We start from the raw sequence: 24,995 nt of genomic DNA, 5'->3' as shown, positions 1-24,995 counted from the left end.
TGTTGAGAGACCCACAGAAGAAGCACAGAATACTGTCAGTAGATTCCTCTAGTCTAGGAGTGGTGGTGGCGGCGCACAGAAAAGTCAAGTGCACTTCCTCGGCTATGCTATCCCAGTGTGTGACTGAGGTCGGCAGAGAGATGGCCAGGAGGACCAGCTAACTCTGACCCAGGTGTTAGTCAGGCCCCTGGTCCAGCTCTCTCTCTCTCTCTCTCTCTCTCGCTCTCTCTCTCTCTCTCTCTCTCTCTCTCTCTCTCTCTCTCTCTCTCTCTCTCTCTCTCTCTCTCGATTGATCTATCAACCTGCCTCCTTGGGGTGTGTGAGCAGGGGGGGGGGCACACTGGATTCTGCTGCTAGGCCCACGATGAATGTATAACTGACTACACAACTGAATAGTCGTCATCATTATTATTATCACAACAATATCAACCCACGCCACGGTTTTGTTTTTGAGTTTCTGCACTACCAACGACAGGAAGTACAACCTCGTAGGGAACAACGCGTTGTTGGTTTGTTGAAGGAGGGAAGCCATTCTAGCTGATAGGCTCCGCTGACACACAAACTGACAGTTTGAAACTAAACTAGCATTGGTGGGAGAGAGACTAGCGGTTTGAAAACAGAACAGAATGTCTGCATGGCTCTGGCACCGCTAAGTCTCCCTCATCCCAACTGTCTCTCTTAACCCGACTCACTCAACTCAACAGCGACAGTACCAGTACACCAGTACACCAGTACACACCGTCAACACTCATGTGTCAGACGGCTCAATACCTGATGAATAGCAACTTACTAGTACAGTAGTATTTGGACGACAGTGTTTTTGATGGCAGTTATTCTACACTGTTTTGTCTTTGACTCCATATTACCATGCCACACCAGTGGCTTCTCTTTCACCTGTAATTATTCTATATAGACATGATGACAATATATATTACGGAAACATAAATAGTAATAACTTGTACTTCTTCAATATCTATACAATATTACGGAATGGACAAACAAACTTAGTTACAGTAGCAAACAGCAGATTTATTATGGTTAATAGCAAATGTTCAATGTACTCTATAATGGTTTTGTGTTACAGTATCAGTTTAGAATAAAGACTAACCGACGTTCGATCATTTTGTATATTGATATCCAGAACCAGTTTTGTGCCTGTGAACGTTCCTCTCTGACCAGGGGGCGTAGCAGTCTCATTATTCTGGAAAGTAAAACGGTATTTATGTCACGAGAAAATGTGTAAATGTGTAAACGTGGTTGTGAAACGTCTTGTGATCAGCCATTTTGTTTTTCGTGTTTTTTGATTGTTGTAGTGAATGTTTTTGTTCATTCTTTTTCTTTGTACATTTCTAACAGGGATTCTAGACTGCTTACTTGATGATGGCGTGGTTATACATTGAGTAGAGGAGAGAAAAACAACTCCCACCACCCAAATGTTTTTCTTACGTCTCCTCCTCCAACCACCTGAGCTACAGTTGTACCTATGTTGTACTTATCATAAATGGTGTTATAGGAAGTGACGACGATGATGATGATGATAATGAAAAAACGATTTATTTATTTATTTTGTGCAACTTTGGAGCATCCATGATGAATATATGAACAGGTTGAGGTAATCCACCAACATGTCTTGAGAGGAGGAGTTGGAGAGATGTGTAACTGTATTTGTAATTTTATAATAGTTCCTCCTTGTGTATAGAACTTGTTTATCAGCCTGAGAACGGATGTGTCATTTTGGAGAGGGGGAACCGGAGGTCTGGGGACAGGGGGAAGGAAAGTTAAATGGCTCTTTTCTTCTGCCTTGAACATTGAGTACCTTTGTCTTATAACATGATGATGATGATGATGATGATGATATTTTTCCCCATTTGTTGTTCATCTGTGTTCTCTCATGTACCACAGAAATGAAGGAAAGTTAAAACCACAATAGTAAAAACCACAAACTACTTAAGGTTGAATGTATAATTAGGAAAAAAAATATGTACATAATTGTAAAAAGAAAAGTTTCTAATCATGTTTATTTTCTATGCACTTTTTTATTTAAGTGATAGTTTAAATAATAAACATGCTTCATTTACTCTTTGACTGGACTCCCGTCTGCTTTTCTTACACATGCTGTTATACTGAATACTAAACTGAACTGTTCAATAATAATTGTCTTGCCCAAGGACACTTCGACATGCGGCCAGCCGGGGCTCGAACCGCCGATCTGCCGACCTTGCGATCGTTAGACGGCGGCTCTACCTCCTGAGACACAGCTGTCCCCGGTGGCTGAGGTAAGGGCCAAGATTCTGATTTAACAGAACAGAAATGTACGCTGGGAAACTCCCAGGAAGTGCCTTAAAATAAACAGATACCAATTTCGCCTCATTTCCAGGGATGACCAACCAACCATGTTATATAAAAGACAATGGTGAGTGTTGTAATTCGAACCTGTGACAAATCTAAGGGCAGAGTGCGTCTAACTACGTTTTTATAACATCACACAACATGCTGAGAACATGAACATGCTAAAAACACATAAATAGATAAAACACACAGTCCTTGATTTTGAACACGTCCTAAAACAAAAGTCCAATCCAGAAATTATAAGTATTTAGTGATCGTTAAACTTGTTTTATTTTACCTTTATTTGACCAGGCGAGACAATTAAGAACAACATTCTTATTTCCAATGCCGGCCTGCCTCATAAGGGGAAAGGGGAGGAGGGCTGAAAGATAAAACATGTTAAAAACAAACAAGCACTTAAATCCACAATTACATGATGCCACAAAACAACAATAAGCATTAAACACAGGCATGTAACACAAACAATACAACAAAAGCACTAACGGACATTAAGACTAGAATACAACAGTAAGCAATGTGAGTGAGTGAGTCACGTGTGAGTGAGTCTGGTTACAGATTTGAGCTTGTGTGTGTTTCTGAACGTGCCTACACCAGTTTCAAACGTTCAGTGTTTAACAGGCTGTTAGCACGCAAGATTGTGTCTGACCCCTCACCTCCAGCTCACAGCTTGTTTACATGACTCCCTTCTGGACAGCGGTACAGGGCCACCAGGACAAAAACATCACAACACTTGAACAGTTTCTTCCCCAAAGCCATAGCCCTCCTCAAAAACTGCTGATCATTGCACTTTACATGTTCTTGCACTTAGTTGTACAGTATTTATTCATAATATCCACTCATATTGGTACTCATGTCTTGAGTATTGTCGTTTAATTTTAATTAATTTTTATTTAATTTTGCCATTTAGCAGACGCTTTTAATCCAAAGCGACTTACAATTACGAATTACAGGGACATTCCCCCTGGATAACTGAGGGCTAAGTGCCTTACTCAAGGGCACACTAGTGGTGGTGGTGTTTCAGGCAGGATTTGAACTCACAACCTTCCGATCACAAGTCCAACTCACTATCCACTAGACCACCACTACCCCGAGAGACTAGCGGTTTGTTGTCGTCTTGTTGTTGTATGTACTGTAGCTTGTTTAGCATGGTTGAATACCAAATCATGTTCCTAGTGCACTGCACATGGCGAATAAAGATGAATTGAATTGTTATTCAGTAGAGCACAAAATGAGCTTGAAGTTAATTGAAACCATCTTCAGCTGAGCTCCGCCTCATGACAGTTACAGCCCTCCGTCTCTACAGGGGGCCTCTGAAGCTCCAGTCTAACGGCCTGAGAGGCAGAATGAAACACGCAGTCAGCTCTGGGGTTTCAAAGAGCCGTCTCCACCCCCTACCTGGCCACGTCCTCATAAAACTACAGTTGTAGTGTAAAAAGCCCCTAACCACAGCCACGTTTGCAACAGGGGAGGCTGGTGGAAGTAGAAACTGGAGGAGCTCATTGTAATGCCATGGAAAGGAATGAAGAATAGTATCAAACTAACACAAGCGTTTGATGATTTCTACTGCCACCAGCCTCCCATCTGCAAGCATGAAGGTGTCAGTCACCCTTCATCCTACATCACGTGACCGAGCTTCATCTGAGCGCACTCGAGGTTGTCCATACCTTGGTATAGTAGGGATAAGGCAGGGTGATGTCTCCTATGGCAGTTTTATTTTTAATTTTTCCCACTAAAATAAGATTTTTAGGACGGATACTTCAGCCCTCAGTGGGAGGCGACACCAGGGGAGGCTGGTGGAGGTTGGTGGAGGCTGGTGGAGGCCGGGGGGAGGCTGGTGGACGTTAGTGGGGGCTGGTGGAGGTTGGTGGAGGCTGGTGGAGGTTGGTGGAGGTTGGTAGAGGCTGGTGGAGGTTGGTGGAGGTTAGTGGAGGTTAGTGGAGGCTGGTGGAGGTTAGTGGAGGCTGGCGGAGGCTGGCGGAGGCTGGTGGAGGCTGGTGGAGGTTGGTGGAGGTTGGTGGAGGCTGGTGGAGGACGGGATCATTGGTAATGCATGGAAAGGAACGACGAATGGTATGAAACATGTGTGATTGATGATTTCAATACCTCGACCACCCCAACCTCCACTGGGCTACACTGTAATAGATGTGTGACCAGTAACACACTGTAACCTAGTGCATGCATGGGTGCATGAAGAAGCAACAGTTAGAATTAATCACAGTGCTTCTAGATGCTTCTTAACCGGGTGTTTTTCCTCTTGTCTTGTTCACATTCCTCCATCAGCTCACCACTGACACCAGAAGTGGGTTAGAACATCGCAGCTGCCAAGGATCTCTCGTGTTTCAATTTGGTCAGAGTTGCTTCAGAGGAAATAATAACAATACTTCACCCCAAGAGACACAAGGCTCTACAATGTCTCCCTGTATCTGCACTTACTTGTTATCAATGTATCAACATCGTGAGCTTAGAATGATAAGGTTCTATCTCCGTTTAGGGCAGTTCAGAGATATTGAGCGTATTGAGTTTTTACATTCCATTATGTTTTGTGAGATGGAACCTTTGTATTTTATGAATTACTAACTCAAAAATTTCAACATTTAAAAATAACACCACACAGGCATTAATAAACACCTAATGGATCAGATTATGTAAAATAACTCAATTTTGACAAAAATGGAGATAGAACCTTATAATTCTAACGTCACGAACTGTCAGCGTGTTAGTGTGTCAGCGTGTTAGTGTGTTAGCGTGTTAGTGTGTCAGCGTGTTAGTGTGTCAGCGTGTTAGCGCCAATCATTAAACATGGCCAGACTCTGAAAAGGCTCTCATAAAAAGGCCCTGCTGCTTTGAAGTATAGAGAGGGAGGGGGGGGAGAGAAGAGAGAGGACGGTAGAGGGTGAGAAACAGACATACTGTAGATTGAGAGAGAGAGAGAGAGGGAGGAGGGTGTAGGGAGAGAGAGAAACAGACATACTGTAGATTGAGAGAGAGAGAGAGAGGAGGGTGTAGGGTGAGTGAGAAACAGACATACTGTAGATTGAGAGAGAGGGAGGGAGGGAGGAGGGTGTAGGGAGAGTGAGAGGAGAGAGTGTTCTGCCCCAGTGTATTGTGGTCCAATACCCCCGACCACAACCCTCTGATCTCCGTCTGTAGTCATGCTTGAGAGAATTCCTCCAGTCTAAATCTTACGTAACCTGCCAACATTTCTCTTTCCTCATTGCTTCATTCCCGAAACCGTTCCTCACATTCTTTTTCGCATTTCCGAAACCTCTCAATAATCTCTCCCATTGTGAAGCTGTTATGTGAATGTTTTAGTTTAATTTATCGAATCATTTTCCCTGCCCAAAAAATGTTGTGCTGGACAGACATCAACATATTTTCTCCTCCTTTTTACTCTCTCTATCCTTTCCTCTCTCTCTCTCCCACCCTCCCTCCTTTCTCCCACCCACCCTCTCTCTCTCTCTAATTGGCTTCTTTCATTTCCATTTCCTTGCAAGACTGGGAGTTCTCTGTTTTTTACCAGCCCCTCTGGCCGAGACAGAATAGACAACTTTCACTCTTTTCCCTTCAGCTCAGAGTCAGACACTACCAGCTACTGAAGACTGAAGGACGTTATTAACTGGTAAACATACTTTTCAGATGATACTTTTTGAAAAATGAATTGTTTTGCTGTTGATGATGGATGGTCTCACTCTCCTGTCTATAAGGTTGTTCAAACATGTCAGTTGAAATACAGATGATGAGTGTCTTTTTTACTGTGATAACTGTTTTGCAAGTGCACCCAATGATCTCTCACAGCACTGGGCTGGGTACATGGAAGACCGTTCGGTGTTTGAAACCTGTTTTGAGACTTGCAGTAGAGTTAGACAGGGTTACATTTCTGGAACATTCTAGAACACATTCTAGAACACATTCTAGAACACGTTGATACTGGTGACACCGTTCTACAGTGAATGACTCTGTGTGGTTGGCTTCTCTGAAAGTTGGTGTCACTTGGACAAGTAGACAAGTTGTTCCAGATGCACAACTCTGTTCCCTCTGTGTTCTCACTCCCAGAGAGTTTATGGTCATCTACTGACACCTTTCTAGATGGTTCTGTATGCTTCTGTTGTCTACTCTAAAAGTTGATCATATATTATAATTTGTAGAAGTAGGCTAGTTGTTCAGTTGTCCAGTTACACAACTCTGCGCTGTGCTGTGCTCTCTCTCTACCACAGTTATGAGTGTTTATGACTGAGGGTGAGTCAGCTGTTCTCAGAGTCTCTCCAGTGTTTGTCTTGTACGTCTCTGTTCCTCCTCGCAGTGCTGACACAGCATGGAGCCGCCTGCTCCCATCTCCTCTCCTCTCCTCAGACCAGCCCTCTTTACTGCAGCTCTCTTTGATTGATTGAAAGATTGATTGAAAAATTGATTGATTGATTGAAAACTTTATTAGAATGTTTGCAGAAGTAGGTACATGAAAGTACATATTACATACAAGGTCAAACTAAGAGGATAAAAACCCAAGAAAGCCACTGGCTTATTTCAATTGGGGTCCTTGATTTTCAATTCATCGTTACATGTAAGACCGACATAAGAAAAGAACTAGTACTATCTACATGATAATACAGACAAATAACTATTACTATCTACAAGATAAACGTACATCCATCATGGGAAGAACAATACAACAAAACATAAGGTATGTACAGCGGGTAGGACAGGTGGGGACATACACCACAGGTGGGGGCGGGGGACAAAACACAAAGTATGTACAGTGGGTAGTTCAGGTCTTTTAATCTGATTTTTGTTTTAGAGGGTCCAGTTACGGATTGCCGCCTCCTGTAAATGTTTTTTGAGAGTGGTTTTGAAGGTGGGCAGTGTTTTGCACTCCTTTAAGATTATAGGAAGGGCGTTCCACATCTTTACTGCATAGTTTGCAAACGAGTTTAAACCCTTGTTTGTGGTGCAACGCGGTTGAACGTGGTTCGTGGAGCTTCCTCTGGTGTTGTAAGTGTGGACGTTGTTCACTTTTTGGAAGTATGTTGACAGGTACTTGGGTGTCTCTCCACCTCCCGTAGCCTAGAGGAGAATGAATGGTCTTTATTGTCATTCATTAATACAGTACAGGTACCATACAACGAAATTTAGGAGGGGGGGCTCCCCTGGTGCTTGGAGAAAAAGACTAAACAAGAGGGCCAAGGGTAAAATAAAAAAGGGAAAAGAGCTGGTTTAGGCTATGTACACTATCTACTATACTATACTACTATTCTATACAATAAAACACTGTGCTGTGCTCTATGCTATGCTATAAATATCCTAACCTTTCCTATATCTGAACCTTATGTACACGAGGGTTGTCATATTGCACATAGTGTTATTGCACATTCATTTAAAGTGTCGCAGTTAGCAGGTTTGAAATGTTCACAGTTGTATTTCAATATTGCACTTATGTTTACAATCTAGTAGCTGCCATCAAGTTGTCTAGATTGTCCAGGGCCTAGAACCTAGGTCTTTGCTGTGTTCAGGGCCTGAATGGCCCTGGGGTAGAAGCTGAGCTTCAGTCTATTTGTCCGTGCGAACATGGTCCTGAACCGCCTGCCTGAGCGCAGCCGAACAAAGTGTTCGTTCCCAGGGTGGGATGGGTCCCTGGAGATCTAGAAGCAGCTGTAGGTAGAGAAGCAGCCTCGTTCCAACACAGGACTTGGCTACAGCACTAACAGGTCTGGGACCAGGGGCTATAACCTGCTTCTAATCATCTGTTTGTGTTTTAGCTCACTCCTATGAGTGGGGGGGGGGGGGGCGGCTGTGGCTCAGGAGGTAGAGCCGGCGTCTAATGATCGCAAGGTCTGCGGTTCGGCCGGTTCGGCGGTTCGATCCCCGGCTGGCCACGTGTTGAGACACTAAACCCTGGCGGTAGCTTGCATGGCAGCTTGTCGACCATTGTTGTGTGAATGTGTGTGTGAAGGGTTGAATGAGAGGCCGTTGTAAAGTGCTTTGGAATAAGGCGCTATATAAGTGCAGTCCATCTATGATCTGATGTTACCATGCCACAGATTAATGTTTACTATGTACTACTACAGCACTAGGGCTGTCGTACAGGTCTGGGACCAGGCTATAATCTGCCACAGGTGGAGGTGGGTGATGATTACAGCAATACGTGAGCTTAGAATTATAAGGTTCTATTTCCGTTTAGGGTAGTTCAGAGATATTGCGTCTGTGGCGCAGGAGGTAGAGCCGCCGTCTGATGATCGCAAGGTTGGCAGATCGGCGGTTCGAGCCCCGGCGGCTGGCCACATGTTGAAGTGTCCTTGGGCAAGACACTGAACCCCAAATTGCTCCCAGTGAGCGGGGCCGGCGCCTTGCATGGTAGCTTGCCGCCATTGGTGTGTGAATGTGTGTGAATGAGGCGTCGTTGTAAAGCGCTTTGGATAAAAGGCGCTATATAAGTGCAGTCCATTTACCATTTATATTGAGTGTCAACGTTTTTACATTCCATTATGTTCTGTGAGACGGAACCTTTGTATTTTATTAATAACTAACTCAAAAATGTCAACATTTTAAAAATAACACCACACAGGCATTAATAAACACCTAATGGATCAGATTATGTAAAAAACTCAATTTTGACAAAAATGGAGATAGAACCGTAGAATTCTAACTTCAAGAATAGTCATAGGGGTTAGCTAAGGCACATACTGTACAAGTCTGGGAGGAGGCTTGCAACATTCTACTCTTCCCAGGATGAAAGAGCCTTGAGTTTTTGTGATATTATGTTACGGCTAAAAGTGTCCCAAGGAAACAAAAGGGACCAAACCAAAGTGCTGCACAAAAGCCATATAAACTCCTCAAAAAAAGTTTGGAAACGTTATTTCAGTCGATTCTTCCTCCCCTTTAATAATACCAATTGGTATTGTATTTTGTATCGTTGGAAGGCCTGATTAGTCACCTTTACAACTTGTAAGAATCATGCATTCGTGGAATGAGTAACACAGCTAAACGTGTGGGTAGCGGCCCAATTTTTTTGCCAAAATCCCCTGCAATATTCTTCTGTTGGTATTCACTCTCGTTTTGAGCTTCAAGTGCTGGCAGGTGTATGTCAGTCACAGGTGTGTGACTGGCACCTGAATGGCACCTAATTGACAGGAATGATATTCTGGGGCCAGTGGCGATCCCATATCTCCAGAATCTGGGACCTAACTCCATCCTCCATGATGACAACGCTCGCCCCCACAGAGCCAGGATCATCACAGAGCACCTCCCAGAATTTGGGAGTGGAGAGGGTGGAATGGCCTGCCGTGAGTCCAGACCTCAACCCAATTGAACACTTGTGGGATCAGCTTGGGCGTGCTGTACGTGCCAGAGTGACCAACGCAACCATGTTGGCTGACTTGCAGAAAATCCTAATTCTTTGCTTGGTTCTTTGCTCCGCCCTGCCCTAGATCATGGAGGTAGTGGGAGATGCCTGTTTTGTTTATTCTTATCAGTGGAGATTTTGTTGATTCAGTGTTTCTTTCATCAGTCTCCATAGTCCTTGCTGATGGTAACCACACTCCTGGCTTTTCCTGGAAAACCCCCCCAACTCTAAACAGTTACACCACGTGGTGACGTTAGTCATTGAGTGAAGTGGGGTTTGTGGGTTATGTTTGACTTTGGGAGCTTTACAAACAGGCTAGCCACATTGCACTCCGGAGCTCTGTAGCTGTATGACATATTTCATGAAATGTCATCCAGCACATTGTTAGAATAGAATGTATCGCACAAAATACACATACTTCTTTGACCTAAATCGCCATTGCCGTCCTAAATCATTGTGCAATAATATTGTGAAGCACCAGGATGTCATATATCAGCTAAAAGAACATCAAGCTGACTGTTCTGGGCCTAAGTCAAGATACTAGACTGGATCTACTTCCTGTCTCTCCCAGTGTCAGTGTAGTTTATGGCCTGTGATGCGTTTCCTGGTCCCACGGCAGCCAGCGGTCCGTCAGGCTGTCAGTCCTCTGTACGTATCAGTACACTCTTAACACTAGAACAGCCATGAGGGTCATGGCTGTTCTAGTGTTAATGACCCCACCCATGGCTGTTCTAGTCTTAATGACCCCACCCATGGCTGTTCTAGTGTTAATGACCCCACCCATGGCTGTTCTTGTGTTAATGACCCCACCCATGGCTGTTCTAGTGTTAATGACCCCACCCATGGCTGTTCTAGTGTTAATGACTCCACCCATGGCTGTTCTAGTGTTAATGACTCCACCCATGGCTGTTCTAGTGTTAATGACCCCTCATGGCTGTTCTAGTGTTAATGACCCCACACATGGCTGTTCTAGTGTTAATGACCCCACACATGGCTGTTCTAGTGTTAATGACCCCACACATGGCTGTTCTAGTGTTAATGACCCCACCCATGGCTGTTCTAGTGTTAATGACCCCACACATGGCTGTTCTAGTGTTAATAACCCCCCCCCCCCCCCCCCCCATGGCTGTTCTAGTGTTAAAGACAAAGGTGACACCTGTACCTGGAACCACAAAGGATTTTTGTTGTCTGACTCTTTGAAGAACCCTTTTGGACCTTTTTTTCTTCTTCTAAAGAGTGTATAGTTTATAGTTTAATAGTTTAATGCCCTGAGACACTTATTCTGTCCCATAACAGTCAACAGACTCAGTAGATGTCAGTACGTCATCACTCAGTCAGTCCTCAAACAGGGTCAGCCTGAAGAAAGGCTGTCTCTTACAGCTGGCTTCTCAGCCACTCAGTTCAACACCTTAAAGCGCTCTCTCTCTCTCTCTCTCTCACACACACACACACACACACACACACCACACACACACACACACACTCAAACACACAAACGCACACACACTCTCTCAAACACACAAACGCACGCCAACATGCACACACACATGGGCACATCAACCCACATCCACACAGATGCAGACCACACACACACACACACACACACACAAACACTAGCCTCGGGGACAAGATGACTCACGCCAAAGTCAGGAAGGGGGACGAAGATTAAAGCTGTTGGTTTGAACATTGTTATGATGCCTTCCATTTTGGCACCTTGGCCTGTATGTGAAGCAGCTGTTTAATAACTGGTTAGGGTTAGGGTAAAGGCTTAGCTCAGGTCTCATTCAGCTGTTAAATAATACCAAATTTTGTACGCTGCATGTATAATCATCCCCATCACATAAATGCATGTAGTAATGTGGCTGTATGATTGTGTGGTACTAGGAGGACAAGAAGAGTACTCTATCATTTACAGGAGACTCCTTTCCTCAGTTCCAGGTGGTTTTCCCAGAAGGCAGCAGCATTCCCTAACAACGCTACCCTAACTACCCTCTGACTTGCAGGAGCGTCTGTAAACAGGCTGTTAGAAAGGAACCGTGTGGGTCCATGTCTGTCATACAATCACACACACACACACACACACACACACACACACACACACTGTACTTGTAGCATTCTAGGTGTATGAGTCCAGGTGTGGGTCTCTCTTAAAGCTGCAATCTGGAATTCCATCAACAACAAAGCGGTCTCTCCCCACCACTGTTTTGGGTTGCGGGGCTGGAGAAATGTAACCACTCTAAATTTCATCAGAATCAGAAGACTTTATTGTATGTAAACATGTTAGGAATTTGGTTTGGGACAGTGGAGCGCAGTTTACAGCAGGACAGGTGCAAGACAGGACAAGACAGTGCAAACCAACATCATAGTGCAAGAGTCATAAATAATATAAATATAAGAAGTGCAGACAAGATAGTATGGAGGAAAGGACAATAAAAACATCCAATACAATACAGCGTCGACTCTGTTGACGAGTGTTTCTGTTTAGATGTTTGTTTGTATTCTTGCCGGGGCCTCTTGGCCAGATCTTCATTGAAAATGAGAATTTGTTCTCAATTGATTTGATTTTATCTGGTTAAATAAAGTTCAAAATATGACTGGGAGTGTACACCAATTAGCCAATACGTTATGTATGACATGCCAGTCATTGGCAATGGTCAGTGGTCCTAATGTTTGTTGTGTCCGACCATTAATCTGTTTTATGAACTCTATTTCCCATGATCCCTCAGTGTTTCTGTTCTCTCCCAAAGGAGTGTAGAGATGACATCATCACTCCAGCTGTGGCCTGAGCTGCTCCTCCTGCTTCTACTAGTCGACGTTTCCGACCAATTAGAAGACAACAAAATCCCGCCCAGTCTGTGTACGGGTCACCCAGGTATCCCAGGATCCCCGGGGACGCACGGCACTCTGGGCCAACCAGGGAGAGACGGGCGGGACGGGCGTGACGCGGCCGTGGCGGAGAAGGGAGAGAAGGGGAACAGGGGAGACCCAGGTAATGTGTGACTGTGGTCAACAAGCAGGGGAGACCCAGGTACTGTGTGACTATTCGGTTGTTAAGTCGTGACGTGTTTCCGGGTCCAACGTTGGCTGAGGCGCTCTCTTCGAAATGCCTCAGTAATAATAATAATTCATTATATTTATATAGCGCTTTTCCGAGGCTCAAAGACGCTGACAAATATGGGGAAAACGGGAAAGTGCTGTGTCCCTTGTTGTATGAATAGATCCCAGTCTAAAAAACGATTGAACTGTCATTCTACCGCTGTAGTACACTGGTATTCTGGTGCGGGGAATTTCTGATTTGGACCCGGAAATTGCTAAACGTCACGTTTGATGTCAGACTTAACAACCGAATGGTCAACAAGCATTTGTACCAGGGGAGACTGGACATCAAAAACATGCTCATTGTAATTAATGGAATGGAAAGAGGAATGGTATCAAACACATATTTGTGCATTACAATGTGCCTGTCCTTCTACTTCCACCAGCCTCCCCTGATTACATTTTCACACTTTACATTCAGTTTCTCTATGATACCTGATTAGTAACACTGTAATTACTCCAATGACAACAACAGGATACAAAACATGTACTGTATGGCACAATAGGTGCCGTAATAATGTAATAATTACATAGTAACAGAGTTGAAGATATCTTCTTACTATATCCAATGAGTTTGTAGTAACAGTCTGAGTTTTCAGACTCACCCAGCTATTTATCATTCCACCATAAGGTTACTTATATAAGACAAATAGACATCTAGACAAATCATTTCCCATCACTGCCTGTCCCATCACTTCCTGCGAAGTGACTAGTGGATAGTTGACTTACTTACTTAGTCAAATGTATTGATTGTAAGTCGCTTTGGAATAAGGTGTAGACATGCTAAATGCCCAAAATGTAAATGTACAAATGTAAAATGTTAAGTGAATCGGTTAATTTAATCAAATATTTATTCTAGTTTGAATTCCAATTTTTCTCTCTTTTTTTCTCTCCAGGTGAGTTAGGTATGCGAGGCATCGCCGGGGACTCAGGTGACCCAGGAGAGAAAGGAGAGAGAGGGCAGCAGGGGGAGTGTGCCGTCGCCCCCAAATCAGCCTTCAGCGTCAAGCTGTCCGAAGCCCGTACCATGCCTGTCGCCGTGGGAGACGCGATACACTTCGACAAGATAGTCCTGAACGAGCAGGGGGACTACGACACGGAGACGGGCCGCTTCACGTGTAAAGTTCCGGGGGCGTACTACTTTGCCGTCCACGCCACCGTGTACCGCGCCAGCCTGCAGTTTGACCTGATGAAGAACGGCCACACCATGGCGTCGTACTTCCAGTTCTACGGAAACTGGCCCAAGCCGGCGTCTCTGTCGGGAGGGGCGCTGCTCCACATGATCCCGGGGGACCAGGTGTGGGTCCAGATGGCTCTGGGGGAGTATAGCGGGATTTACTCCAGCACCAAGACGGACAGCACCTTCACAGGCTTCCTGGTGTATTCTGACTGGAAACATTCGGCAGTCTTCGCATGATTATAAAACACATTAGCAACATCGCTGGAATGGCCGAGGCAGAGTTGATGTTTTATTTGAGGGGCGTAAGACAAGAAGAATTGTGTGTGTATGTATGAGAGAGAGAGAGAGAGAGAGTGATTTTTTGTGGATCAAGTTCATATCAATAGGGTATTTTAATTGATGGCCTTTTCGGTGCAGTGTACCCGCCCCCCCCCCCCCCCCCCCACACACACACACACACACACACACACACACACACACACACACACACATGAACTCTGCCTATGCTGAATGGCACATAACATACTGTCGAGTTGTGAATCACTGTGCAGTAAAAAAACAGATGATCTGACGATGGCCTTTATGACATCACAATGTTAGGCCTACATGAATCATTGATCGTTCAAATATTTTCTTGAATTCTAAAATGGAGTATTAAGTCTACTGTAACCTGTTAAAATTTCAATTCAACTGAAGCCAAATTCAAGTAGGCTATGATATTTTAGAGCTTTCCTAAATGAGCACCCTTTACTAATATGGTATTGTAGTAATGTTGAATGTTTTATCTTTTGTCCGTAACACCAATACGCCTTTTTAGTTGTGTCTGGAAGGGAACGCTACGACTTTTTAGAGTGGCAACTACACCTACTCAGTGGCTAGTTACGTGGCACTACAGCTCGTGAGTTTAGAATGATAAGGTTCTATCTCCGTTTAGAATGATAAGGTTCTATCTCCGTTTAGAATGATAAGGTTCTATCTCCGTTTAGAATGATATGGTTCTATCTCCGTTTAGAATGATAAGGTTCTATCTCCGTTTAGAATGATAAGGTTCTATCTCCGTTTAGAATGATATGGTTCTATCTCCGTTTAGAATGATAAGGTTCTATCTCCGTTTAGAATGATAAGGTTCTATCTCCGTTTAGAATGATAAGGTTCTATCTCTGTTTAGAATGATAAGGTTCTATCTCCGTTTAGAATGAGAAGGTTCTATCTCCGTTTAGAATGATAATGTTCTATCTCCGTTTAGAATGATAAGGTTCTATCTCTGTTTAGAATGATAAGGTTCTATCTCCGTTTAGAATGATAAGGTTCTATCTCCGTTTAGGGTAGTTCAGAGATATTGAGCGTCAAAGTTTTTACATTCCATTATGTTTTGTGAGATGGAACCTTTGTATTTTATGAATTACTAACTCAAAAATGTCAACATTTTAAAAATAACACCACACAGGCATTAATAAACACCTAATGGATCAGATTATGTAAAAAACTCAATTTTGACAAAAATGGGGATAGAACCTTATAATTCTAACGTCACGAGCTGCCCTATTTTCTGTCTGAAAGGCAAGATGCAGCTGAAGCGGGACATGTTGCTGTGTGATGATCAATTTGTATTTTCCTTTAATGTGCTCTCTGTTGTTGCTCAATTCGACTACTTGCTGATGTCTTCTGATAATTATATTATGTATGTATCTGACTGTTGCATCTATATATTGCGGTTGGGTTGTAGTGGTGGGTTGTGGAGTGATGACGGGCTGTGTGTGTGAGTGTGTGTGTAGGTGCTTTGTATAACAATACAAAGCACCTACACACACTCACACTTATTTGTTATGCGTTAATATTATGTTTGTATTGTCATATGTGAGGACCCCCTCGATGGGGCTTACCTTAAATAAACAATCTCAATCAATCAATCTCAATCGGATGTCAACGAGTACAAGCTGGCCACGGTCACATGATCCTGACCAACGTTTTCTGGCATTTTAAATAAAGATTTTGAAAATATGGAGAAAGTTGTTGCGATGTCTTCTTTTTAAATACGGTATGGAAATGAGGACCCTTTTTTTTCAGAGCGGGGAACATAGGACCCTTTTTCGGGAGGGAGCTAAGGTACCGGGGAACATAGGACCCAGGGAACATAGGACCCAGGAAACATAGGGATGATCCCGCTGTTAGCTAATATTTGGTTGTTAAGTCTGACGTCAAACGTGACGTTTTGCAATTTCCGGGTCCAAACCAGAAATTCCCCGTACCAGTGTACTACAGCACCAGAGTACCAGTGTACTACAGCACCAGAGTACCAGTGTACTAAAGCGGTAGAATGACAGTTTAATCGTTTTTTAGACTGGGATCTATTCATACAACAAGGGACACAGCAGCACTTTCCCGTTTTCCCCATATTGTCAGCGTCTTTGAGCCTCGGAAAATGTTCTTTTTTCCTTTTTTTTAACTTAATTTTTTTCCCTTAGAATGATAATAATATATCATATTATACTATAGAATGATAGAATGATCATAGAATGACACAAATGAGAAAAACTAATTAGTGAAAAAAATGAAAAAAAGAACATAGTATATACTATAAAAATAACAAAAAGAACATAGGTTTCTCTTTATATCCTAGGTTTCCCTTTATATCCTAGGTTTCCCTCTCTATCCTAGGTTTCTCTTTATATCCTAGGTTTCCCTCTCTATCCTAGGTTTCTCTTTATATCCTAGGTTTCCCTCTCTATCCTAGGTTTCTCTTTATATCCTAGGTTTCTCTTTATATCCTAGGTTTCCCTCTCTATCCTAGGTTTCTCTTTATATCCTAGGTTTCTCTTTATATCCTAGGTTTCCCTTTATATCCTAGGTTTCTCTTTATATCCTAGGTTTCTCTTTATATCCTAGGTTTCCCTTTATATCCTAGGTTTCCCTCTCTATCCTAGGTTTCCCTCTATATCCTAGGTTTCCCTCTATATCCTAGGTTTCCCTTTATATCCTAGGTTTCCCTTTATATCCTAGGTTTCTCTTTATATCCTAGGTTTCCCTCTCTATCCTAGGTTTCCCTCTATCCTAGGTTTCCCTTTATATCCTAGGTTTCCCTCTATATCCTAGGTTTCCCTTTATATCCTATGTTTCCCTTTATATCCTAGGTTTCCCTTTATATCCTAGGTTTCTCTCTCTATCCTAGGTTTCCCTTTATATCCTAGGTTTCCCTTTATATCCTAGGTTTCTCTTTATATCCTAGGTTTCTCTTTATATCCTAGGTTTCCCTCTCTATCCTAGGTTAAGGTTTCCCTCTATATCCTAGGTTTCCCTTTATATCCTAGGTTTCCCTTTATATCCTAGGTTTCCCTTTATATCCTAGGTTTCTCTCTCTATCCTAGGTTTCCCTTTATATCCTAGGTTTCCCTTTATATCCTAGGTTTCTCTCTCTATCCTAGGTTTCTCTCTCTATCCTAGGTTTCTCTTTATATCCTAGGTTTCTCTTTATATCCTAGGTTTCTCTTTATATCCTAGGTTTCCCTCTCTATCCTAGGTTTCTCTTGATATCCTAGGTTTCCCTCTCTATCCTAGGTTTCTCTTTATATCCTAGGTTTCCCTCTCTATCCTAGGTTTCTCTTTATATCCTAGGTTTCTCTTTATATCCTAGGTTTCTCTTTATATCCTAGGTTTCCCTCTCTATCCTAGGTTTCTCTTTATATCCTAGGTTTCTCTTTATATCCTAGGTTTCCCTTTATATCCTAGGTTTCTCTTTATATCCTAGGTTTCTCTTTATATCCTAGGTTTCCCTTTATATCCTAGGTTTCCCTCTCTATCCTAGGTTTCCCTCTATATCCTAGGTTTCCCTCTATATCCTAGGTTTCCCTTTATATCCTAGGTTTCCCTTTATATCCTAGGTTTCCCTTTATATCCTAGGTTTCTCTTTATATCCTAGGTTTCCCTCTCTATCCTAGGTTTCCCTCTATCCTAGGTTTCCCTTTATATCCTAGGTTTCCCTCTATATCCTAGGTTTCCCTTTATATCCTATGTTTCCCTTTATATCCTAGGTTTCCCTTTATATCCTAGGTTTCTCTTTATATCCTAGGTTTCTCTTTATATCCTAGGTTTCCCTCTCTATCCTAGGTTAAGGTTTCCCTCTATATCCTAGGTTTCCCTTTATATCCTAAGTTTCTCTCTCTATCCTAGGTTTCCCTTTATATCCTAGGTTTCCCTTTATATCCTAGGTTTCCCTTTATATCCTAGGTTTCTCTCTCTATCCTAGGTTTCCCTTTATATCCTAGGTTTCCCTTTATATCCTAGGTTTCTCTTTATATCCTAGGTTTCCCTCTCTATCCTAGGTTTCCCTTTATATCCTAGGTTTCCCTTTATATCCTAGGTTTCTCTTTATATCCTAGGTTTCTCTTTATATCCTAGGTTTCTCTCTATATCCTAGGTTTCCCTTTATATCCTAGGTTTCTCTCTCTATCCTAGGTTTCCCTCTCTATCCTAGGTTTCCCTTTATATCCTAGGTTTCCCTCTCTATCCTAGGTTTCCCTCTCTATCCTAGGTTTCCCTTTATATCCTAGGTTTCCCTCTCTATCCTAGGTTTCCCTCTCTATCCTAGGTTTCCCTTTATATCCTAGGTTTCCCTTTATATCCTAGGTTTCTCTTTATATCCTAGGTTTCCCTCTTTATCCTAGGTTTCCCTCTCTATCCTAGGTTTCCCTTTATATCCTAGGTTTCCCTTTATATCCTAGGTTTCTCTCTCTATCCTAGGTTTCCCTTTATATCCTAGGTTTCCCTTTATATCCTAGGTTTCTCTTTATATCCTAGGTTTCTCTTTATATCCTAGGTTTCCCTCTCTATCCTAGGTTTCCCTCTCTATCCTAGGTTTCCCTTTATATCCTAGGTTTCCCTCTCTATCCTAGGTTTCCCTTTATATCCTAGGTTTCCCTCTCTATCCTAGGTTTCCCTTTATATCCTAGGTTTCTCTCTCTATCCTAGGTTTCTCTCTCTATCCTAGGTTTCCCTCTCTATCCTAGGTTTCTCTTTATATCCTAGGTTTCAAAACGTCTCTGAAGACTTGGATATCTGGATATCTCAGTATGGTGGTTCTATGTTCTTTTTTCATTTTTTTTACTTATTTTTTTTCCCTTAGAATGATAATAATATATCATATTATACTATAGAATGATAGAATGATCATAGAATGACACAAATGAGAAAAACAAATTAGTGAAAAAAAATGAAAAAAATAACATAGTATACTATGTTCTTTTTTTCATTTTTTTAACTTATTTTTTTCCCCTTAGAATGATAATAATATATCATATTATACTATAGAATGATCATAGAATGACACAAATGAGAAAAACAAATTAGTGAAAAAAAATGAAAAAAAGAACATAGTTATACTATGTTCTTTTTTCATTTTTTTTAACTTACATTTTTTCCCTTAGAATGATAATAATACATCATATTATACTATAGAATGATAGAATGATCATAGAATGATACAAATGAGAAAAACAAATTAGTGGAAAAAAATGAAAAAAATAACAGTATACTGTTCTTTTTTCCATTTTTTTTAACTTAATTTTTTTCCCTTAGAATGATAATAATATATCATATTATACTATAGAATGATAGAATGATCATAGAATGACACAAATGAGAAAAACAAATTAGTGGAAAAAAATGGAAAAAAAGAACATAGTATACTATGTTCTTTTTTTCATTTTTTTAACTTATTTTTTTCCCCTTAGAATGATAATAATATATCATATTATACTATAGAATGATCATAGAATGACACAAATGAGAAAAACAAATTAGTGAAAAAAAGAACATAGTATACTATGTTCTTTTTTTCATTTTTTTCAACTTACATTTTTTCCCTTAGAATGATAATAATACATCATATTATACTATAGAATGATAGAATGATCATAGAATGACACAAATGAGAAAAACAAATTAGTGAGAAAAAAATGAAAAAAAGAACATAGTATATACTATAAAAATAACAAAAAGAACATAGGTTTCTCTTTATATCCTAGGTTTCCCTCTCTATCCTAGGTTTCTCTTTATATCCTAGGTTTCCCTTTATATCCTAGGTTTCTCTCTCTATCCTAGGTTTCTCTCTATCCTAGGTTTCTCTTTATATCCTAGGTTTCTCTTTATATCCTGGGTTTCCCTCTCTATCCTAGGTTTCTCTTTATATCCTAGGTTTCCCTCTCTATCCTAGGGTCCTCTTTATATCCTAGGTTTCTCTTTATATCCTAGGTTTCCCTCTCTATCCTAGGTTTCTCTTTATATCCTAGGTTTCTCTTTATATCCTAGGTTTCCCTCTCTATCCTAGGTTTCCCTCTCTATCCTAGGTTTCTCTTTATATCCTAGGTTTCTCTTTATATCCTAGGTTTCCCTTTATATCCTAGGTTTCTCTTTATATCCTAGGTTTCTCTTTATATCCTAGGTTTCCCTTTATATCCTAGGTTTCCCTCTCTATCCTAGGTTTCCCTCTATATCCTAGGTTTCCCTCTATATCCTAGGTTTCCCTTTATATCCTAGGTTTCCCTTTATATCCTAGGTTTCTCTTTATATCCTAGGTTTCCCTCTCTATCCTAGGTTTCCCTCTCTATCCTAGGTTTCTCTTTATATCCTAGGTTTCTCTTTCTATCCTAGGTTTCCCTCTCTATCCTAGGTTTCCCTCTATATCCTAGGTTTCCCTCTATATCCTAGGTTTCCCTCTATATCCTAGGTTTCCCTCTATATCCTAGGTTTCCCTTTATATCCTAGGTTTCCCTTTATATCCTAGGTTTCCCTTTATATCCTAGGTTTCTCTCTCTATCCTAGGTTTCCCTTTATATCCTAGGTTTCTCTTTATATCCTAGGTTTCTCTTTATATCCTAGGTTTCTCTTTATATCCTAGGTTTCCCTTTATATCCTAGGTTTCCCTTTATATCCTAGGTTTCCCTTTATATCCTAGGTTTCCCTTTATATCCTAGGTTTCTCTCTCTATCCTAGGTTTCTCTCTCTATCCTAGGTTTCCCTCTCTATCCTAGGTTTCCCTCTCTATCCTAGGTTTCCCTCTCTATCCTAGGTTTCCCTTTATATCCTAGGTTTCCCTTTATATCCTAGGTTTCCCTTTATATCCTAGGTTTCCCTTTATATCCTAGGTTTCTCTCTCTATCCTAGGTTTCTCTCTCTATCCTAGGTTAAGGTTTCCCTCTCTATCCTAGGTTTCCCTCTCTATCCTAGGTTTCCCTCTCTATCCTAGGTTTCCCTCTCTATCCTAGGTTTCTCTTTATATCCTAGGTTTCCCTCTCTATCCTAGGTTTCCCTCTCTATCCTAGGTTTCCCTCTATATCCTAGGTTTCCCTCTATATCCTATGTTTCCCTTTATATCCTAGGTTTCCCTTTATATCCTAGGTTTCTCTCTCTATCCTAGGTTTCCCTTTATATCCTAGGTTTCCCTTTATATCCTAGGTTTCTCTCTCTATCCTAGGTTTCCCTTTATATCCTAGGTTTCCCTCTCTATCCTAGGTTTCCCTTTATATCCTAGGTTTCCCTCTCTATCCTAGGTTTCCCTTTATATCCTAGGTTTCCCTCTCTATCCTAGGTTTCCCTTTATATCCTAGGTTTCCCTTTATATCCTAGGTTTCCCTCTCTATCCTAGGTTTCCCTTTATATCCTAGGTTTCCCTCTCTATCCTAGGTTTCTCTTTATATCCTAGGTTTCTCTTTATATCCTAGGTTTCTCTTTATATCCTAGGTTTCTCTTTATATCCTAGGTTTCCCTTTATATCCTAGGTTTCCCTTTATATCCTAGGTTTCCCTTTATATCCTAGGTTTCCCTTTATATCCTAGGTTTCCCTTTATATCCTAGGTTTCTCTTTATATCCTAGGTTTCCCTCTCTATCCTAGGTTTCCCTCTCTATCCTAGGTTTCCCTCTCTATCCTAGGTTTCCCTCTCTATCCTAGGTTTCCCTCTATATCCTAGGTTTCCCTCTATATCCTAGGTTTCCCTCTATATCCTAGGTTTCCCTCTATATCCTAGGTTTCCCTTTATATCCTAGGTTTCCCTTTATATCCTAGGTTTCCCTTTATATCCTAGGTTTCTCTCTCTATCCTAGGTTTCTCTTTATATCCTAGGTTTCTCTTTATATCCTAGGTTTCTCTTTATATCCTAGGTTTCTCTTTATATCCTAGGTTTCCCTTTATATCCTAGGTTTCCCTTTATATCCTAGGTTTCCCTTTATATCCTAGGTTTCTCTCTCTATCCTAGGTTTCCCTTTATATCCTAGGTTTCCCTTTATATCCTAGGTTTCTCTTTATATCCTAGGTTTCTCTTTATATCCTAGGTTTCCCTTTATATCCTAGGTTTCCCTCTCTATCCTAGGTTTCCCTTTATATCCTAGGTTTCTCTCTCTATCCTAGGTTTCTCTCTCTATCCTAGGTTTCCCTCTCTATCCTAGGTTTCTCTCTCTATCCTAGGTTTCCCTCTCTATCCTAGGTTTCCCTTTATATCCTAGGTTTCCCTTTATATCCTAGGTTTCTCTTTATATCCTAGGTTTCCCTCTCTATCCTAGGTTTCCCTCTCTATCCTAGGTTTCACTCTATATCCTAGGTTTCCCTCTATATCCTATGTTTCCCTTTATATCCTAGGTTTCCCTTTATATCCTAGGTTTCTCTCTCTATCCTAGGTTTCCCTCTCTATCCTAGGTTTCCCTTTATATCCTAGGTTTCCCTCTCTATCCTAGGTTTCCCTTTATATCCTAGGTTTCTCTCTATCCAAGGTTTCTCTTTATATCCTAGGTTTCAAAACGTCTCTGAAGACTTGGATATCTGGATATCTCAGTATGGTGGTTCTATGTTCTTTTTTTCACAATTTTTTAACTTAATTTTTTCCCCTTAGAATGATAATAATATATCATATTATACTATAGAATGATAGAATGATCATAGAATGATAGAAATGAGAAAAACAAATTAGTGAAAAAAAATGAAAAAAATAACATAGTATATACTATGTTCTTTTTTTCATTTTTTTAACTTAATTTTTTTCCCTTAGAATGATAATAATATATCATATTATACTATAGAATGATAGAATGATCATAGAATGACACAAATGAGAAAAACAAATTAGTGGGAAAAAATGGAAAAAAAGAACATAGTATACTATGTTCTTTTTTTCATTTTTTTAACTTATTTTTTTCCCCTTAGAATGATAATAATATATCATATTATACTATAGAATGATCATAGAATGACACAAATGAGAAAAACAAATTAGTGAAAAAAAATGAAAAAATAACATAGTATACTATGTTCTTTTTTTCATTTTTTTTAACTTACATTTTTTCCCTTAGAATGATAATAATATATCATATTATACTACAGAATGATAGAATGATCATAGAATGATACAAATGAGAAAAACAAATTAGTGGAAAAAAATGAAAAAAAGAACATAGTATACTACGTTCTTTTTTTCATTTTTTTAACTTATTTTTTTCCCCTTAGAATGATAATAATATATCATATTATACTATAGAATGATCATAGAATGACACAAATGAGAAAAACAAATTAGTGGAAAAAAATGGAAAAAAAGAACATAGTATACTACGTTCTTTTTTTCATTTTTTTAACTTATTTTTTTCCCCTTAGAATGATAAGAATATATCATATTATACTATAGAATGATCATAGAATGACACAAATGAGAAAAACAAATTAGTGAAAAAAAGAACATAGTATACTATGTTCTTTTTTTCATTTTTTTTCAACTTACATTTTTTCCCTTAGAATGATAATAATATATCATATTATACTATAGAATGATAGAATGATCATAGAATGATACAAATGAGAAAAACAAATTAGTGGAAAAAAATGAAAAAAAGAACATAGTATATATACTATGTTCTTTTTTTTCCCCTTAGAATGATAATAATATATCATATTATACTATAGAATGATAGAATGATCATAGAATGATACAAATGAGAAAAACAAATTAGTGGAAAAAAATGAAAAAAAGAACATAGTATACTATGTTCTTTTTTTCGTAATTTTTTAACTTAATTTTTTCCCCTTAGAATGATAATAATATATCATATTATACTATAGAATGATAGAATGATCATAGAATGATACAAATGAGAAATACAAATGAGTGGGAAAAAATGAAAAAAATAACATAGTATACTATGTTCTTTTTTTCATTTTTTTTAACTTACATTTTTTCCCTTAGAATGATAATAATACATCATATTATACTATAGAATGATAGAATGATCATAGAATGACACAAATGAGAAAAACAAATTAGTGAGAAAAAAATGAAAAAAAGAACATAGTATATACTATAAAAATAACAAAAAGAACATAGGTTTCTCTTTATATCCTAGGTTTCCCTCTCTATCCTAGGTTTCTCTTTATATCCTAGGTTTCCCTTTATATCCTAGGTTTCTCTCTCTATCCTAGGTTTCTCTCTATCCTAGGTTTCTCTTTATATCCTAGGTTTCTCTTTATATCCTAGGTTTCCCTCTCTATCCTAGGTTTCTCTTTATATCCTAGGTTTCCCTCTCTATCCTAGGGTTCTCTTTATATCCTAGGTTTCTCTTTATATCCTAGGTTTCCCTCTCTATCCTAGGTTTCTCTTTATATCCTAGGTTTCTCTTTATATCCTAGGTTTCCCTCTCTATCCTAGGTTTCTCTCTTTATATCCAAGGTTTCTCTTTATATCCTAGGTTTCCCTTTATATCCTAGGTTTCTCTTTATATCCTAGGTTTCTCTTTATATCCTAGGTTTCCCTTTATATCCTAGGTTTCCCTCTCTATCCTAGGTTTCCCTCTCTATCCTAGGTTTCCCTCTATATCCTAGGTTTCCCTCTATATCCTAGGTTTCCCTCTATATCCTAGGTTTCCCTTTATATCCTAGGTTTCTCTTTATATCCTAGGTTTCCCTTTATATCCTAGGTTTCCCTCTCTATCCTAGGTTTCCCTCTCTATCCTAGGTTTCCCTCTCTATCCTAGGTTTCCCTCTATATCCTAGGTTTCCCTCTATA

The 24,995-nt window shown here is 40.2% G+C and overlaps 1 protein-coding gene across 1 annotated transcript; it reads left to right on the top strand.

The window, feature by feature from the left end:
• Positions 1-12,439: 12,439 nt before the first annotated feature.
• Positions 12,440-14,195, top strand: c1qtnf5 (C1q and TNF related 5; the record flags this gene model as incomplete). Its single annotated transcript, XM_080548863.1, has 2 exons — positions 12,440-12,671; positions 13,675-14,195. The coding sequence occupies 2 exons, from the start codon at positions 12,440-12,442 to the stop codon at positions 14,193-14,195; spliced, it is 753 nt and encodes a 250-aa protein (XP_080404989.1).
• Between the last annotated feature and the right edge of the window lie 10,800 nt (positions 14,196-24,995).

The sequence above is a fragment of the Nansenia antarctica genome (genome assembly GCF_963989245.1).
Source record: "Nansenia antarctica genome assembly, chromosome: 19".
Classification (NCBI taxonomy): domain Eukaryota; kingdom Metazoa; phylum Chordata; class Actinopteri; order Argentiniformes; family Microstomatidae; genus Nansenia; species Nansenia antarctica.
Note: the sequence above shows the minus strand (reverse complement) of the source record. Positions and strands in the feature narration are given on the sequence as shown.